The 19,818-nt window shown below is 41.3% G+C and overlaps 1 protein-coding gene and 1 long non-coding RNA gene across 4 annotated transcripts in view; one reads left to right on the plus strand and one right to left on the minus strand.

Annotated features, from left to right (window-relative positions):
- The window catches only part of LOC120023843, an 18,162-nt gene extending 14,250 nt beyond the window's left edge, over positions 1-3,912 (minus strand). For both annotated transcript variants that reach the window (XR_005472767.1, XR_005472766.1), the window contains exon 1: positions 3,586-3,912. This is a non-coding gene — a long non-coding RNA (uncharacterized LOC120023843). The remainder of the gene's footprint in view (positions 1-3,585) is intronic.
- On the plus strand, positions 347-19,742 carry LOC120023841 (serine/threonine/tyrosine-interacting protein-like). 2 transcript variants are annotated; one of them, XM_038967958.1, is made up of 11 exons: positions 347-541; positions 1,161-1,193; positions 1,299-1,352; positions 8,696-8,793; positions 8,900-8,960; positions 9,070-9,106; positions 14,328-14,367; positions 14,508-14,558; positions 18,438-18,510; positions 18,704-18,794; positions 19,293-19,742. In XM_038967958.1, exons 1-11 carry the CDS (start codon positions 482-484, stop codon positions 19,364-19,366), a joined length of 672 nt encoding a protein of 223 aa, XP_038823886.1. In that variant the 5' UTR covers positions 347-481; the 3' UTR covers positions 19,367-19,742. The 2 variants fall into 2 exon arrangements, with proteins under 2 accessions (XP_038823886.1, XP_038823887.1); XM_038967959.1 differs by having other exon boundaries at positions 347-524.
- Positions 19,743-19,818: the final 76 nt, after the last annotated feature.

Below are 19,818 nucleotides of genomic sequence, written 5' to 3' on the forward strand. Positions count from 1 at the left end.
GCGTTCTATAAGAACTCCCCCTTGTTCTACTACCAACTTGGGCACATCGCCCTCGTGTGGCAACATTTGCAAACACAGAAAAGGGTCTATATTTTCAATGTTAACTTCAATTGGATAGTGACGTTCCAAGGATCCTGCATTGAAATTCCCATTTATTTACAGAGAGCAGCTAAGAGCACGTCTACGTGGTGATCGAAGAAGTTATATTTTTTCAAGCAAAGAATAAAGGAGTTGTCCTCCAGTCTAGTAGGTGGCGGTAATGCAACATTTATTGGATTCCAACCGCCGTTAAACGTCATCGAAGAAGAACGTCTACGGGGTGACGTTTTGTCTCAGGTCACGTGACTCATCCGAAAGGTAGCAGCATGGCGGAAACGCATGTGCAACCTCAAAACAAACTCCTACAATTGTACAGTTTTAGCTAGCAAACCACCGAAACCGAGCGACAGGCCGGGGCACCGGCGCCCGAGTACACTGCAAGATGGACGAGGAGAATAAGCTTCAGTTCCCGTCCCTTCCTCCGTGTAAGGAGGACCTATTGGTAAATTCTAGCATGCAAAGCTAACGCAGCTAGCTAAATGAACAAGTTAGCATACTCAAAAACAGCCGGTGTAAGATGAACGTAACGTTAATCTAACATGTCATCTCTCACTCGATAAATGTGATTAACGTTAGTTAAATGTAATCTTGTCTGAAGCATTTTTAAATGACCGTTAATGATATTTCTGTTCAAATTAGATGTGTTCCGCGAACTAGCTACCCAACGTCAGCTAACTATCTAAGTTAGTTTGTAACTGTTATGGCCAATATACCACGGCGAAAGGCTGTTGTGCACGACACAACGCCTAATTGCTATTATAAACTGGTTACAAACGTAATTTAAAAAAATGTTTTGTCATACGTATTTTATATGGTCTCATACCACGGCTTTCAGCCAATCAGCATACCACGGGTATGACAAAACATTTATTTTTTTACAGCTTTAATTACTTTGGTAACCAGTTTTTAATAGCAATAGGGTTTGTGGTATATGGCCAATATAGCCGTGATTATATTGGCCATATGCCACACCCCCTCGTACATTATTGCTTAAATATACCGTTAAGTAGCTAGTTAGCCTGCCAGCTAACATCCCTTGACTTTTCTGATATCTTCCACAGGACTGGGTGTATCCAATGAGACGAGAAATGCAGGTAGCTATGCCCTTTTCTCCCCAAAGTGGAATTCCTGAAACGGGCAACAGAAGTGCTGAGTCATATTTCATAATGATGCCAAAACATGTTTCTCCATTGTGTTAGGAAATTCTACCAGGCCTGTTTTTAGGTCCCTACTCAGCTGCTATGAAAAGCAAGGTAAGTTGGTATACCATAATTAAAACAGGGGTGGCTGATCTGCGGAGGGCAGGTGTGGGTGCAGACCTTTGTTCCAGACCAGTCCAGCAGTAACACCTCATTCAATAAGTCAGTCTCGACTGACGATGGGGGTTAAGTGATTAGTAGAATCAGGTGTGTTTCTGCTTGGCTGGAACAAAAGCCTACACTCAAACTGACCCTACTACGTGTAAAGGGCCATCCACACCAAGGACGATAAACAATGAAGTAGTTCTAATTCAAGTGAACAGCAGCGTCCACACGACAACAGTAACTACAAAAACGGTGGGAAACTATGGCTATCATTGGGGTCACTTTCAGAGCGCGGTCAACAATCAATCCAAAACGTCTTCTATTGAAGCGTTCTAACTAGGAATAGCCGTTCGGAGAGGACAGGAGGCAGAGCGCACGGTGAGCTTTCCTGAATAACTGGTTGTGGGAGCATGTTGTTGGCCACATTTAATTATAGCATGACTTGGGAGACTGATTATCCACGACAGACAGCACATCTGTGTCAGAAGCCAATTTCTTCCAAAGTACACCATATGAGGGGCCTGCTAATGTACCTTTCTGAACCTTGTAAACCACTGGTGTCAAACTCATTGTATGGAGGGCTGAGTGTATGTGGGTTTTTGCTCTTCCCTTGTACTTGATTGATGAATTAATATTAGTAAGGAACTCTCCACACCTGGTAGTCAAGGGCTTAATTGAAAGGAAAAAACAAAAACCTGCAGACACTAGGCCCTCTATGGGAAGCGTTTTGAAAGCCCTGTTGTAAACTGTCGAATAGACCCATAACTGATCCAAATGGTTGCATAATCAGGCCTTGACTATGCAGTTATTTCGGCATGAAGCATGCATTCAAAATAGGCCATTTGAGCTGTTATTCAAATTAGCCTACGTCACTGCAGTTTACATCCTAGACAATAATTGTGTAGCCTACTTACTTGATAACAATAATACAATTTCAAATTTTACTGTTAGCCTAGGTCTTTGGCTACACATCTTCAATCTTCCTTCCTCCAGCTGTTCCCCGGCTCAGTAGGCTACAGGCTACGCAACCCTCTCCACTATTCCTCGTTTCGTGGAGTCCCAGGAAAAGCGATAGGCTACAAAAGCTATAGGACACTTATTTTGAGATTTTTTTTGTAATACTAGGCCTGTTCAAGGAGAGAAGCAGGCTTGCTCTTGCTTATTGCTGAATGTAAAATAGGCCTACAGCATAGGCCAAAGTCATATTAACTTCAGTTATATAACGCTTTTCAATACAAGTAACAGTGCTTAATATAATAAAATAAAAGTAGTAAAGAAACAAAGACTGGAGAATGAAAAAGATGGCTTATTAAAATCATACTTTGAAATCATCTTTCTAAAATTGTGTCTTCAGCAGCGATTTCGAGAGGCACTGAATTTGCATGCCTGATCTCCTCTGGCAGATCATTCCAAAGTTTTAGGGGCCCTAATGTCAAATGCCCGGTTTCCTTTTGTTTTCAACCTAGACTTTGGAATGGTCAACAGGGCCCTGCCAAAGAATCTCCGGTTGCGTCCTGGCTCGTAAGGAGATTAAAATATCAGAGATATAGGATGGGGCTAAACCAAGCCTTAAACTTGATTAATGCAATTATAAAATGTATTCTGAAAGGGACTGGTAGCCAGTGTAGAGCAGCTAAACTCTCAGCTACAGCACGACAAGTGGTACCGGAGCGCCAAGTCTTAGACCAAAAGGCTACTTAACAGCTTCTACCCCCAAGCCATAAGACTGCTGAACATTTAATCAAATGGCTTCCCAGACTATTTGTATTGACCCTTTATTTTGTAAGTTATTATACTTTTTTTTGTTGCTCAGGCTCGATGTACACTCACTGGACCCTAACCACACACAGACATGCATATTAACGCCACACACGGATACACTCACACCCTTCACATATGCTGCTGCTACTCTGTTTATCTATGCATAGTCACTTTACCCCGATTTACATGTACATATTACCTTGACTAACTCGTACCCCTGCACATTGACTCGTACCCCTTGTTATTGTTGTTTTATTGTTACAATTTTTCCTTTAGTTATTTGTCAATTATTTTTTTAAATACTTTGAAAAAAACTCAGCATTGTTGGTTGAGAAGGGCTCTTAAGAATTTCACGTTATGGTCTATACCATAAGGAGAGGTGTCACAAAAGTCAGAAATAGCGTTAAAATGAATCACTTACCGTTGATCTTCATCTGATGGCACTCCCAGGTCTCCATGTTAGACAATAAATGTTTGTTTTGTTCGACAAAGTTCATCTTTATGTCCAAATACCACCTTTTTGTTTGCGCGTTTAGTCTAGTTATCCAAATGCACAAAGCGCGAGCACAAAGTCCAGACCGAGTCAAAAAAGTTCCATTTAAAGTTAGTAGAAACATGTCAAACAATGTATATGATCAATCTTTAGGATGTTTTTATCATGAGTCTTAAATAATATTCCAACCGGACAAGTCTGTTGTCATTAGAAAGGAAAGAGAACGAGTGTCGCGCTCATGCGCGAGACTAAACTAATGTCTTTCAGCTTGACCACTTGTTGAAACAGCTCTTATTCGATCCCCTTTCACAATACAAGCCTGAAACAACTTCTAAAGACTGTTGACATCTACTGGAAGCCTTAGGAAGTGCAATCTGACCCCACAGACACAGGATATTGGATAGGCAATCACTTAAAAAAACTACAAACCCACTTCCTGGTTGGATTTGTTTCAGGTTTTTGCCTGCCATATGAGTTCTGTTATATTCACAGACATTATTTTAGAGTGTTTTCTATCCAAATCTACCAATTACAGTGGGGCAAAAAAGTATTTAGTCAGCCACCAATTGTGCAAGTTCTCCCACTTAAAAAGATGAGAGGCCTGTAATTTTCATCATAGGTACACTTCAACGATGACAGACAAAAGTAGGAGAAAAAATCCAGAAAATCACATTGTAGGATTTTTAATGAATTTATTTGCAAATTATGGTGGAAAATAAGTATTTGGTCAATAACAAAAGTTTACCTCAATACTTTGTTATATACCCTTTGTTGGCAGAGGTCAAATGTTTTCTGTAAGTCTTCACAAGGTTTTCACACACTGTTGCTGGTATTTTGGCCCATTCCTCCATGCAGATCTCCTCTAGAGCAGTGATGTTTTGGGGCTGTTGCTGGGCAATACGGACTTTCAACTCCCTCCAAAGATTTTCTATGGGGTTGAGATCTGGAGACTGGCTAGGCCACTCCAGGACCTTGAAATGCTTCTTACGAAGCCACTCCTTCGTTGCCCGGGCGGTGTGTTTGGGATCATTGTCATGCTGAAAGACCCAGCCACGTTTCATCTTCAATACCCTTGCTGATGGAAGGAGGTTTTCACTCAAAATCTCACGATACATGGCCCCATTCATTCTTTCCTTTACACGGATCAGTCGTCCTGGTCCCTTTGCAGAAAAACAGCCCCAAAGCATGATGTTTCCACCCCCATGCTTCACAGTAGGTATGGTGTTCTTTGGATGCAACTCAGCATTCTTTGTCCTCCAAACATGACGAGTTGAGTTTTTACCAAAAAGTTATATTTTGGTTTCATCTGACCATATGACATTCTCCCAACCTTCTTCTGGATCATCTAAATGCTCTCTAGCAAACTTCAGATGGGCCTGGACATGTACTGGCTTAAGCAGGGGGACACGTCTGGCACTGCAGGATTTGAGTCCCTGGCGGCGTAGTGTGTTACTGATGGTAGGCTGTGTTCTTTTCGTCCCAGCTCTCTGCAGGTCCCCCCGTGTGGTTCTGGGATTTTTGCTCACCGTTCTTGTGAGCTTTTTTTTCAGTAGCTAGATATTGTTAGCTAGCTAACAATATAGCTAGGTGTTAGGTTCTAATTCTCAGAGTAAAAAACTCAAAGGTCACTGAAAGCTTTCCCCAGACGATCAATACAGCTGCATTAGACAAAAACATTTTCACACAAGCACTGATATTTAACCATTCCTCCTAGGCTGAGTCCCCTCCTTCACATCTGTACAAACATTGTGTCTTTACTGCTAGGCAGGACACTAAGTGATGCGGGCCATAAACTTATTTCTCCCATAACGTGATCTGACCTGATCTCGACCCCCCCCCCATCACTAATCCATGGCTCTCTCCGCTTATCAATGCCTGCCACGTGATCGCTTCCCTGCACTCAATATTTCAATAGGATACCTGATATAATGTAAACGTTATACATTACCCTTTCTCCCTCACTGGCATAAGTATTTCATATTCTCAGAACCCAAGTGTCATTTAAAATAACCCTAATTTATAAGACAGTTCTTATTTGATTAATGGTGGTCGGACCCATCTATGTGAAGCTAGCCACCATAGTGAACTTTGCGGTTAGCCTTCAAAATAAGTGTCATTGACAGTGATGCAAATGAATACAAATCTTAGAATTATGCCAGAATTGAATAGATAATGCTAAACGAGGTTGGAATGTTATATACAAACAACAAAAGACAATTTGTTTGACAATCTGTTTAAATCACACAATGTATTATACTTTAGAATTAAATTGGGGGCATACTTATTTAACTGTACAGCCTTACCTATGGATTGTGGATCAATGACATGGGGTATCAGTCTGCTCAGTGACACCCAGAGAACATTAGCATTGTAGCTCTTATTGCGGGATTCAAACAACTGTGGATTGAGCCACATTTATTGTCAACCTATGTGTGTTGAACACCGTTCCAAAGGAAAAACAATACTGCGTGGATGTTTTGAAGTCTGATAACTCTGAGGAGGACGTTGGGGGAAAATATATTGGGTATTGAGTAGACTGATACCTAAGGATTGGGGATCAATGAAATGGGGTAAGCCTGTACAGTGCAATATGAATGTCAATACACACAATAGGCTGACTGGGGAGATGATTTGACATAGTCACAGTCCCGCGATTAGAGCTACAACGCTAATATTTGTGTAAACTCTTCACAGTTGTGTTCTGTGTGTGTCACCAAGTAGACTGACACCCCATTTCATCGCTTCACATTCCAACTTTGTTTAACATTATCGAGTCTAAATATGGCATGATTCCACCAATTGTAACCTTCTGAATCACTTTCAAAGAGGTACTCTTATTTTGAAGGCAAACCGCAAATTCCACTTGTGCCTAATTCTTATTGTGGCTAGCTTCACCGGTCATTTCGAGCCTTACTAGCCAGATGAAGCTAGCTGGCTGCTTATAATGTTAGCTTTGGGCAACAAGGTTAAGTAGCTGGCTAGCTATTTATGTTCAAGAACTGAAGTTCAATTTCAATTTGCGAACAACAAGTGGCAACCTAGCTAATACTTACTCACAAGGATTCCTAATTCATTGCTAAGAATAATGAAAATGACTGCAGTTTCTACTGGTCATTATTTTCAGGCTGGTTGTATTGGTGCTAGCTAGCTAGGTACCAAGCTAAAGCTTGCAAGCTACCCCAGAAGTTGCGGTCGAACAAATAATGCTTTATTACAAACGCGGTATTGTAAACGCATCATTCGTGGCCGGTGTTTGCTTGTTTGCAGACTTTTTTGCACAGCTTTGGCAGTGCTACTGATGGTAGTGGTGGCGCTTGGCTTGCACGTGAATTCTGAACACAATTCTATAATAGAACTGTTATTTGACGTGTCAATTGAAAAGCTTATTTTAACGCGTCAAATAGTGTTATTGTCAAATAGTGTTATTTGACGTATCTTTCTTGACACGCAAAGAGCCAAACGGCGTTCCATAGTATGTCGTGAAGCAAATAGCAGTGACGCTATTACTGTGTAACTCCGGTAGGGAAACATTTGCACAATGGCGCACTTGGTAACGTTAGTGTGTACCGGTGCTCGACCAGTCGCGAAAGCCAACATCCCACGGCAGAACGACTGATTGTCAAGGGCAACGAATTCCATTATCTTGACGTTAATGGATTTCGCCATTGGAATTGTCTCGCTGAAATTTTCTTGCTCTTTCAAATGACTGCTCGATCCACACAGCAGACACTGTGGGCTAAGTTAGGAATGCTGTGTTGCACATGTAGCACAACATTTTACGTGCCGTCATTGCGTCATGTACCTACGTTATATAGGTATGCACATCAGCTTTGACATCGGTTTTTCACATCGGCGTTAAACTAGACATGGGCCGATACTGATATGTTCACCGATATATCGTGCATCCCTAATTATCACCGCATATTGGCTTTGTTTGAATTGCCATTTAAAAATATATATATTTCAAAATTTGGGGTAGGTTATGATCACACTTTAGAAAAGTGCAATCACCTTGAAGATGAAGATTAGGGGCTCAATTAAATCCAACCCACATTGCAGTATTTACGCAGTAACTCTTTTTCCAATGGTCAAATGAATTCAGACTGGTCTTGGGTACTGTATAAAAACCTACAACTACTACCGGGGCAACCCCTCTCACAGGTATACTTTTACTTTTCATAATTAGAATTGTGTGGGCACAGGATGAATATTGTGAAGAGAGGATAAAAAAGTGAAGATATCTTCCCCATGTGGGTTTAGAACTCACAACCATTGAACTATAAGCCACCTGTATTTAGTGGACTGTGCCAACAATCGGTTATAGCAGTTTGGAAAAATAATACGAGTTGACATGGCCACCATTGTCATCTATTTCTTGTGCCGATGGATGTAGCTACAAATATAAATCCTCATAGCCTATATGTTTTCTTTGTAAAGCACATAGATGTGTATGAAACGGTAAGCAAACACTTTGAATTTGGTCATATGCGGAAATGTGCCTTACTGCCTTTAGAATTGTGTAACATTAATAGCTTAGTCAAGGTAGCATCATGGAAAATACATTTGCACACACCAGCAACACCATTGCCAAATAAGGTGCACTGTCACCTGCTAACTAAACCTAAAACATCTGGATTTAAATGTTTTTCCCCCCAATTTTTTTTCACAAGTTACTCTTTAAGTAACCTGTCTTATGTACCATACCAAACATAACAACATACCAATTTGAGTTTGCCAGATTTACATTTACTATGGCTAGTCTGAGACCAGGCTGTATTAATAGGCCTACAGCGTCCAGTAGGATGTGTTGATCAGTTGATTGACATGTGTACTGTAGAACGATGACCTTTCCTCTAGTGTGGATGTTCGCCAACATTTTCTAGTTGTGTAGTTTATTCTCATAGTTATAGTTAGCGTCTTCGGGGTGGATGGCCCTTAAAATTAGTTATTGAAATGTTGAAGGTCCTGGGCCATAAAATAATAACTTTTTTGAGTTTGTGCAATGTGCTGTTAACTGAACCTTTTTGTCCTCTTTTAGCTTTCCATCCTTGAAAGACAGGAGATAACACATTTAGTGTGTGTTCGCCAAGACATTGAGGCAAATTTTATAAAGGCCAACTTCCCACATAAATTTAGGTAAGAAACAAACTGAGAATGGGTACGTGTTTAAAACTCAGCTAAATGAAATCTCTCACTCAATCTATCAGCTAATTCATGTTGGCCTGCTTTCTTCTGTTTTCAGATACCTCGTTTTAGATATTGCCGACAATCCTGTGGAGAACATAATTAGATATTTCCCTATGGTGAGTTTCAGCATGAGCTAAATGTGGTGGATAATGTTACAATGTACTGCAGCCTAACCTGCCATGTTATTGTTAGTATGCCTAAATGTATTTTCTCCTCTATCCACAGACTAAAGAATTTATTGATGGCTGTTTAGCAAGCGGAGGTAATAAAAATGTATTTAATTGGATTGAATATTGTCTTTAGAATTTCATTCCAAAAAACTGAGCATACAACAATGTGCAGGTACCTCTTTTCCTTCTACAGTGCCTTCAGAAAGTATTCACACCCCTCAACTTTTTTCATATTTTGTTAGTCTGAATTTTTTATTGATTACATTCATGTTTTGTCACTGGCCTACACACAATATCCCATAATGTCAAATTGGAATTATGTTTTTCAAAAATGCCTTGTCAATAAGTATTCAACCCCTTTGTTATGGCAAGCATTAAGTTAACCTCTCTGAACCACCCATCCTGGATCCGGGATCATTGTCATCAGAAATGCTGACTAGCATAGCCTAGCATAGCGCCACAGGTAAATAATATAATATCATGAAATCACAAGTCCAATACAGCAAATGAAAGATAAACATCTTGTGAATCCAGCCAACATGTCTGATTTTTTAAAAATGTTTTACAGCGAAAACACAACATATATTTATGTTAGCTCACCACCATATCCAAAAAAAACAGCCATTTTTTCACAGCAAAGATAGCTTTCACAAAACCCACAAATAGAGATAAAATGAATCACTAACCTTTGAACATCTTCATCAGATGACACTCATATGACATCATGTTATACAATACATTTATGTTTTGTTCGATAATGTGCATATTTATAGCCACAAATCGTGGTTTTACATTGGCGCCATGTTCAGAAATGCATCCAAAATAGCCAGAATAATTACAGAGAGCAACGTGAAATACAGAAATACTCATCATAAAACTTTGATGAAAGATACATGTTGTACATATAATTAAAGATACACTGGTTCTTAATGCAACTGCTGTGTTAGATTATTGCATGGTATACTTTTTACTAAAGTTATTTTTTAAATCTGAGACGGCGCTCAGCCATTCTCCGCCATGTTGGAGTCAACAGAAATACGAAATTACATCATAAATATTCCCTTACCTTTGCCGATCTTTCATCAGAATGCAGTGCCAGGAATCCTAGTTCCACAATAAATCGTTGTTTTGTTTTATAATGTCCATTACTTCTGTCGAATTAGCAACTTTGGCTAGCATGTGTAGTACACGTGTCCATACAAATTTACGCTAATGAACGAAAACTTCAAAAAGTTATATTACAAATCGAATAAACTGGTCAAACTCAGTTGAGAATCAATCTTCAGGATGTTTTTCTCATATATATCCAATAACGTCCCAAACGGAGCATTTCTTCATGTCTATATGACTCATTGCAAACAAGGACATCCCATGCCCAGAGTGCGTGGCCAAGAACTGGCAATCTGCCTGACCACCCACTCCAATAGCTCTCATCCGGCCCCACATCATGCTAGACGCTTCATTCCACGTTCTACTGCCTGTTGACATCTAGTGGAAGGCGTATGAAGTGCATACAGATCCATAAATATAGGAGATTTGAATAGGCGATGACTTTCAGATCGACCCATTTCAGATTTTTCACTTCCTGTTTGGAAGTTTGCCTGCCATATGAGTTCTGTTTTACTCACAGATATAATTCAAACAGTTTTAGAACTTCAGAGTGTTTTCTATCCAACAGTAATAATAATATGCATATCATATGATCTAGGACAGAGTACGAGGCCGTTCAATTTGGGCACCAATTCATCTAAAATTGAAAATGTCGCCCCCTATCCTAGAGAAGTTATTAAAGAGTAAAAATTGGGTTGAATAAAAAATAAAGCAGACATTGAATATCCCTTTGAATTTATTAATTACACTTTGGATGGTGTATCAATACAGGCGTCCTTCATAACTCAGTTGCCGTTAATGGCTGCGATAGGAAAACCTGAGGATGGATCAACAACACAATACTAACTTAATTGACAGATTGAAAAGAAGGAAGCCTGTATATAATATTTACAGTACCGGTAAAAAACTTTGGACACCTACTCATTCGAGGGTATATATATATTTTTTTAAGTACATTGTAGAATTATAGTGAAGACATCAAAACTATGAAATAGCACATATGGAATCATGTAGCAACCAAAAAAGTGTTGACTAATATAGATTTAGTAATTCATATATTTTATATTTGAGATTCTTCAAATAGCCACCCTTTGCCTTGATGACAGCTTTGTACACTTTTGGCATTCTCTCAACCAGCTTCATGAGGTAATCACCTGGAATGGGGCGGCGGGGTAGCCTAGTGGTTAGAGTGTTGGGCTGGTAACCGAAAGGTTGCAAGTTCTCGAGCTGACATGGTACAAATCTGTCGTTCTGCCCCTGAACAAGGCAGTTAACCCACTGTTCCTAGGCCGTCATTGAAAATAAGAATTTGTTCTTAACTGACTTGCCTAGTTAAATAAAGGTTAAAAAAAAAATGCATTTTCCAAAAGTCTTGAAGGAGTTTCACACACGCTGAGCACTTGTTGGCTGCTTTTCCTTCACTCTGCGGTCCAACTCCATTGGGTTGAGGTCGGGTGATTTGTGGAGACCAGGTCATCTCATGCAGTACTCCATCACTCTCCTCCTTGCCTGGAGGTGTCATTGTCATGTTGAAAAACAAAAGATAGTCCCACTAAGTGCAAACCAGATGGGATGGCGTATTGCTGCAGATTGCTGTGGTAGCCATGCTGGTTAAGTGTGCCTTGAATTCAAAATAAATCACTGATAGTGTGGGCAGCAAAGCACCATCACACCACCTCCATGCTTCACGGTGGGAACCACACATGCAGAGATCATCCATTCACCTACTCTGCATCTCACAAAGACACAGTGGTTGGAACCAAAAAATCTCAAATTTGGACTCATCAGACCAAAGGACAGATTTCCAGGGGTCTAATGTCCATTGCTCGTGTTTCTTGGCCCAATCAAGTTTCTTCTTTTTGTTTGTCTTTTTAGTAGTGGTTTCTTTGCAGCAATTTGACCATGAAGGCCTGATTTCATGCAGTCTCCTCTGAACGTTGATGTTGAGATGTCTGTTACTTGCACTCTGAAGCATTTATTTGTTCTGCAATTTCTGAGGCTGGTAACGAATGAACTTATCCTCTGCAGCAGAAGTAACTCGGGGTCTTCCTTTCCTGTGGCAGTCCTCATGAGAGCCAGTTTCATTATAGCGCTTGGTCTTTGCAATTGCATTTTGAAAACGTTCAAAGTTCTTGAAATTTTCCGGATTGACTAACCTTCATGTCTTAAAGTAATGATGGACTGTCGTTTCTCTCCGCTTATTTGAGCTGTTCTAGTATGGACTTCGTCTTTTACCAAATAGGGTTATCTTTTGTATACCAACCCTACCTTGTCACAACACAACTGATTGGCTCAAATGCATTAAGATATTCCACAAATTAACTTTTAACAAGGCACACCTGTTAATTGAAATGCATTCCAGGTGACTACCTCATGAAGCTGGTTGAGAGAATGCCAAGCATGTTCAAGCTGTTCAAGCATGTTCAAGGCAATGGGGGGCTAGTTTGAAGAATCTCAAATGTAAAATATATTTTGATTTAACACTTGTTTGGTTACTATATGACTCCATATGTGTTATTTCTACAATGTAGAAAATAGTCCAAATAAAAACCCTGGAATGAGTCGACTTTTGACTGGTACTGTATATATTCAAAAACATGCATCCTTTTTGCAACAAGGCACTAAAGTAATACTGCAAAATTGTGTCAAAGCAATTAGCTTTTTCTCTTGAATACAGTTGTTTGGGCAAATCCAATACAACACATTACTGAGTACCACTCTCCATATTTTCAAGCATAGTGGTGGCTCCATCACGTTATGGGTATGCTTGTAATCGAGTAATCAAGTTTTTCAGGATTAAAAAGAAACGGAGCGAAGCACAGGAAAAACCCGAGAGGAAAACCTGTTCGTCTGCTTTCCACCAGACACTGGGAGATGAAATCACCTAAAACACGAGGCCAAATCTACACTGGAGTTGCTTACCAAGAAGACAGTGACTGTTCCTGAGTAGCCAAATTACACCTAAATTTGACCTAAATCTGCTTGAAAATATGTCAAGACCTGAGAATGGTTGTCTAGCGATGATCAACAACCAAGTTGACAGAGCTTGAAGTATTTTGAAAGGAATAATGGGCAAATGTTACACAATCCAGGTGTGGAACGCTCTTAGACTTAGCCAGTAAGATCTTAATCGCTGCCAAAGGTGATTGTAATACGCATGGACTCAGGGGGTTGAATACTAATCTATACTGAACAGAAATATTAATGCAACATGCAACAATTTTAAAGATTTTGCTGAGTTACAGTTCATATAAGGAAATCAGTCAATTGAAATACTTTAATTAGGCCCTAATCTATGGATTTCACATGACTGGGCAGGGCTGTGGCCATGGGTGGGCCTGGGGGAGGGCATAAGCTCACCCACTTGGGAGCCTAGCCAATCAGAACTAGTTTTTTGCCACAAAAGGACTTTATTACAGACAACTACTCCCCCTCCCTTTGACAATCACGCAGGTGAAGAAGCTGCATGTGGAGGTCCTGGGCTGGCGTGGTTACAGGTGGTCTGCGGTTGTGAGGCCGGTTGGACGTAATGCCAAATTCTCTAAAATGATGTTGGAGGTGGCTTATGGTAGAGAAATCAACAAGAAATTCTCTGGCAACAGCTGGACATTCCTGCCGTCACTGACAAATGCATGCTTCCTCAATTTGACATCTGTGGCATTGTGTTGGGACAACTGCACATTTTAGAGTGGCCTTTTATTGTCCCCAGAATAAGGTGCACCTGTGTAATGATAGTGCTGGTTAATCAGCCTCTTGATATGCCACATCTGCCAGGTGGATGGATTATCTTGCGAAAGGATTAAATGCTCACTAACAGGGATGTAAACAAATTTGTGCACAACATTTGACAGAAATAAGCTTTTTGTGCATATGGAAAATTACTTGTATTTTATTTCATCTCATGAAACATGGGACCGGCACTTTACATGTTGCGTTTATATATTTGTTTAGTGTAGATAGTGTTTTATTTTGACATTTGAGTATTTTGTGTAGATCATTGACCAAAAATTACAATTAAATCCATTTCAATCCCACTTTGTAACACAAGAAAATTTGCATAAAGTCTTTCTGAAGGCACTGTATGTGACATTACTTGTACTCTGCACCTGGATAATTGTTGGATTGTGCGAAACAGTGCTTTTGAATTCTTACTATTTCCCCGTAGAAATCTATCTTGACTCTTTCCTTGTCTTGTTCACATAGGAAAGGTTCTAGTTCATGGAAACGCAGGGATATCAAGAAGGTTGGTTACCTCGTGTAAAATATTTGATTTTGAACAGATCCCGTGTGTTTGAAAATTGCTTGCTTGTCGATTGATCTTCCTGATACTTAAAGATGAAGATTAGTATCAATCTTAATCTAAATAATTCTCTCTTCTTTCAGTGCTGCCTTGGTTATTGCATACCTTATGGAGACATTTGGTGTAAAATACAGGTAAGACCGTTCAACAAACCAAGCAGGCTTCATTTATTGCTAGCTAGTTCAGAGTAGAGCTGGAATGATAAACCGAAAATGGCCAACACGGACATCGCCTTCCTCTTACCAAAGCAAATGTCGGTGATTTTGCTCCACAGCGTTCGTGTAGATGGTTATAAAACCATAATTTGTTCAACAGTAAAATCCTATGCATTGTGTTGAGTCCTGCTACGAAAGTATCTGCCTGTCCCTGTTTCGCTGCTGACTCACTCCGTCTCCCCGCGGTCCGTGCGGAGGAGAGCGCGATGCATTCTGAGTAGCACAAGCATGTGAACGTCGTTCAAAATGCAGCTATTGTTCTAGTTACAGAGAGGAGATACACAGCTTTCTGTGAGTATATACAGTTCATTCGGAAAGTATTCGGCCCCCTTGACTTTTTCTACATTGCTATGTTACAGCCTTATTCTTAAATTGATTTCCCCCTCATCAGTCTACACACAATACCCCATAATGACAAAGCAAAAACAGCAAAAAAAAGTTTTTCAAATGTATTAAAAATAAAAACGATCACATTTACATAATTATTCAGAACCTTTACTCGGTATTTTGTTGAAGCACCTTTGGCAGCGATTACAGCCTTGAGTCTTCTTGGGTATGACGCTACAAGCTTGACACCTGTATTTGTGGAGTTTATCCCATTCTTTTCTGCAGATCCTCTCAATCTCTGTCAGGTTGGTTGGGGAGTGTCGCTGCCAAACTATTGTCAGGTCTCCAGACATGTTTGATAAGGTTCAAGTCTGGGCTCTGGCTGGGCCACTCAAGGACATTCAGAAACTTGTCCCGAAGCCACTCCTGTATTGCCTTGGCTGTGTGCTAAGGGTCATTATCCTGTTGGAAGGTGAATCCTTGGCCCCAGTCTGAGGTCCGGAGCAGGTTTTCATCAAGGATCTCTACTTTGCTCCGTTCATCTTTCCCTTGATCCTGACTAGTCTCCCAGTCCCTGCCGCTGAAAAACATCGCCACAACATGATGCTGCCACCACTATCCTTCACCGTAGGGATGGTGCTAGGTTTCTTCCAGACGTGTCGCTTGGCTTTTAGGCCAAAGAGTTAAATATTGGTTTCATCAGACCAGAGAATCTTGTTTCTCATGGTCTGAGAGTCCTTTAGGTGCCTTTTGGCAAACTCCAAGCAGGCTGTCATGTGCCTTTTACTGAGGAGTGGCTTCCGTCTGGCCACTCTACCATAAAGGCCTGATTGGTGGAGTGCTGCAGAGAGGGTTGTCCTTCTGCAAGGTTCTCCCATCTTCACAGAGGAACTCTGGAGCTGTGTCAAAGTGACCATCGGGTTCTTGGTCACCTCCCTGACCAAGGCACTTCTCCCCCGATTGCTCAGTTTGGCCGGGCAGCCAGCTCTAGGAAGAGTCTTGGTGGTTCCAAATGTCTTCCGTTTAAGAATGATGGAGGCCACTGTGTTCTTGGGGACCTTCAATGCTGCAGAAATGTTTTAGTACCCTTCCCCAGATCTCTGCCTCGACACAATCCTGTCTTGGAGCTCTACGGACAATTCCTTTGACCTCATGGCTTGGTTTTTGCTCTGACATGCACTGTCAACTGTGGGAGCTTATATAGACAGGTGTGTGCCTTTCCAAATCATGTCCAATAAATTGAATTTACCACAGGTGGACTCCAATCAAGTTGTAGAAACAGGATGCCCCAGAGCTCCATTTTGAGTCTCATAGTAAAGGGTATTTTTTTTTATACACTGCTCAAAAAAATAAAGGGAACACTTAAACAACACAATGTAACTCCAAGTCAATCACACTTCTGTGAAATCAAACTGTCCACTTAGGAAGCAACACTGATTGACAATAAATTTCACATGCTGTTGTGCAAATGGAATAGACAAAAGGTGGAAATTATAGGCAATTAGCAAGACGCCCCCAATAAAGGAGTGATTCTGCAGGTGGTGACCACAGACCACTTCTCAGTTCCTATGCTTCCTGGCTGATGTTTTGGTCACTTTTGAATGCTGGCGGTGCTTTCACTCTAGTGGTAGCATGAGACGGAGTCTACAACCCACACAAGTGGCTCAGGTAGTGCAGCTCATCCAGGATGGCACATCAATGCGAGCTGTGGCAAGAAGGTTTGCTGTGTCTGTCAGCGTAGTGTCCAGAGCATGGAGGCGCTACCAGGAGACAGGCCAGTACATCAGGAGACGTGGAGGAGGCCGTAGGAGGGCAACAACCCAGCAGCAGGACCGCTACCTCCGCCTTTGTGCAAGGGGGAGCACTGCCAGAGCCCTGCAAAATGACCTCCAGCAGGCCACAAATGTGCATGTGTCTGCTCAAACGGTCAGAAACAGACTCCATGAGGGTGGTATGAGGGCCCGACGTCCACAGGTGGGGGTTGTGCTTACAGCCCAACACCGTGCAGGACGTTGGCATTTGCCAGAGAACACCAAGATTGGCAAATTCGCCACTGGCGCCCTGTGCTCTTCACAGATGAAAGCAGGTTCACACTGAGCACATGAGCACATGTGACAGAGTCTGGAGACGCCGTGGAGAACGTTCTGCTGCCTGCAACATCCTCCAGCATGACCGGTTTGGCGGTGGGTCAGTCATGGTGTGGGGTGGCATTTCTTTGTGGAGCCGCACAGCCCTCCATGTGCTCGCCAGAGGTAGCCTGACTGCCATTCGGTACCGAGATGAGATCCTCAGAGCCCTTGTGAGACCATATGCTGACACATGCACATTTGTGGCCTGCTGGAGGTCATTTTGCAGGGCTCTGGCAGTGCTCCCCCTTGCACAAAGGCGGAGGTAGCGGTCCTGCTGCTGGATTGTTGCCCTCCTACGGCCTCCTCCACGTCTCCTGATGTACTGGCCTGTCTCCTGGTAGCGCCTCCATGCTCTGGACACTACGCTGACAGACACAGCAAACCTTCTTGCCACAGCTCGCATTGATGTGCCATCCTGGATGAGCTGCACTACCTGAGCCACTTGTGTGGGTTGTAGACTCCGTCTCATGCTACCACTAGAGTGAAAGCACCGCCAGCATTCAAAAGTGACCAAAACATCAGCCAGGAAGCATAGGAACTGAGAAGTGGTCTGTGGTCACCACCTGCAGAATCACTCCTTTATTGGGGGTGTCTTGCTAATTGCCTATAATTTCCACCTTTTGTCTATTCCATTTGCACAACAGCATGTGAAATTTATTTTCAATCAGTGTTGCTTCCTAAGTGGACAGTTTGATTTCACAGAAGTGTGATTGACTTGGAGTTAAATTGTGTTGTTTAAGTGTTCCCTTTATTTTTTTGAGCAGTGTATATATACATTTGTAAAAATGTATACCCTGTTTTCGCTTTGTCATTATGGGGTATTGTGTGTGTGTGGGTTGGTGTACACCTGAGGAGTATTTATGTCTGTAATAAAGGCCTTTTGTGATGAAAAACTCATTCTGATTGGCTGGGCCTGGTTGCCAAGTGGGTGGGCCTATGCCCTCCAAGGCCCACCCATGGCTGCACCCCTGCTATGTGAAAATCATAGATTAGGTCCTAAGGAATTGATTTCAATTGACTGATTTCCTTATATGAACTGCAACTCAGTAAAATCTTTGAAATGGTTGCGTTTATATTTTTGTTCAGTGTAGTTACATTTATTGCAATATTACTTTTTTCCATATCGCCCAGCTAGTATCTCTCCCTAAAAGTATTTACTGTAATTTATCGCTGATTATTGCAAACAAAATGTAAATGTATCGCAATATGGATTTTTTTTGTCCATATCGCTCTAGTTCATAGACATTATAATGAGTTCACGCCATGTATTGCTGCTGTCCAGATGCATGGTGACCAAAGATCTAGTCACATGTCCTGCTGTATTTTGCTGGTTCTTCTGCAGGGATGCTTTCAGCCACGTTCAGGAGAGGAGATTCTGCATCAACCCTAACGTGGGATTTGTGCATCAATTACAGGTAGGGTCCTCTGTATAAAGTTGTGGACTCAACCTTCCAAACAGCTCTGACCACTGATATACCAAAATGGCGTGAGGGATGTTCAATGGGTTTCAACATTACAAATTTGGCAGATACATAAATGTCTGCTCAAAACAAGACATTTCTGTCTGAATGTTTGTAACGTTGCGCCCTCCATCTCTGGGTTTTCTAGGAATATGAAGCGATCTACTCAGCTAAACTGACCATCAAGATGTCTCCAATACAGCTGGGCAGATCGTTCTCCCTGCGTGCTGGAATGCCAGGTCAGTGTGTGCAACTTGCATTCAGGTGACAGTTCCAAGAACCTGGGCTTATTGTGTCACCGTGGGTGCATTTGAGATTGACTTACAAAACTGCCTAGAAAGAAGTCTATTGCAGTTGAGGGAGGTGCTTATGTACCAACACTTTGTGGTTTTCCAACAGCAAGGCTCATTTCAACATGGCTGTGTCATCATAGCTACCATTGTTCATGTTTTTCATTCATGTCAAAATAAGTTATTCTCTACCCCATATCAACCTAGCACATTCGTGTACAATCAATGGGTGCAAGTCAGATCATTCCTATAATGCAACACATTGAAAGTAGCTGATTATTATTGTTCAGTGACTGGGCAGAATGTGTGCACTCAAATATGCCCAATTACAACTGGTTTTCATCCTACTAAGTTGATTTTTAGTTTGGATGAAATTGAGTTTTACAGTTTATTAATCTCGTCACCAGTCTTTCTTTGTGGATTTTTGACTCAATCTGTACCTCACAGGCAGCCTGAAACGAAGCCTGGAAGAAGACGAGGATTTTGGGGGAATGCAGGTCACTACTGGGCAGAACGGATAGGCTTATTATGCAGATAGCCGTCATCACATACAGTGCACTTTCCTTTTTTACATTTGTATTGATAATTTAAATATTAAACATTTTCCAAAGGGGGGGTCGGAGAGCATTGGGTCCACTTCCTGACGTCTGAGACAATTTCATAAGTGACTTGTGTGCACTGAAGGTTTTATAGCATATTGCAATAATGCACTTTTGATACTTGAATTATTTTTCGCCAGAAGGTGGCAGTTGTCGTAAGGTACAGTAATAGGAAGTAAATGCCCAATGCTGAGCCCCATGTTAGGGAATTAGGAATGTTGGACAGATCAGGTTTACAATTGAGAAACAGCTTGCCAGAGAATTAACGACCCATTGCTCAATAAACAAACATCTAGCATGTCTTTTGTACTGTTATTTTTTGCATTCTTCAACACATTGCTCCCAAATATTATGTTTAGGTTTTTGTATTTTGA

This window comes from Salvelinus namaycush, chromosome 28 (genome assembly GCF_016432855.1).
Source record: "Salvelinus namaycush isolate Seneca chromosome 28, SaNama_1.0, whole genome shotgun sequence".
Taxonomy (NCBI): domain Eukaryota; kingdom Metazoa; phylum Chordata; class Actinopteri; order Salmoniformes; family Salmonidae; genus Salvelinus; species Salvelinus namaycush.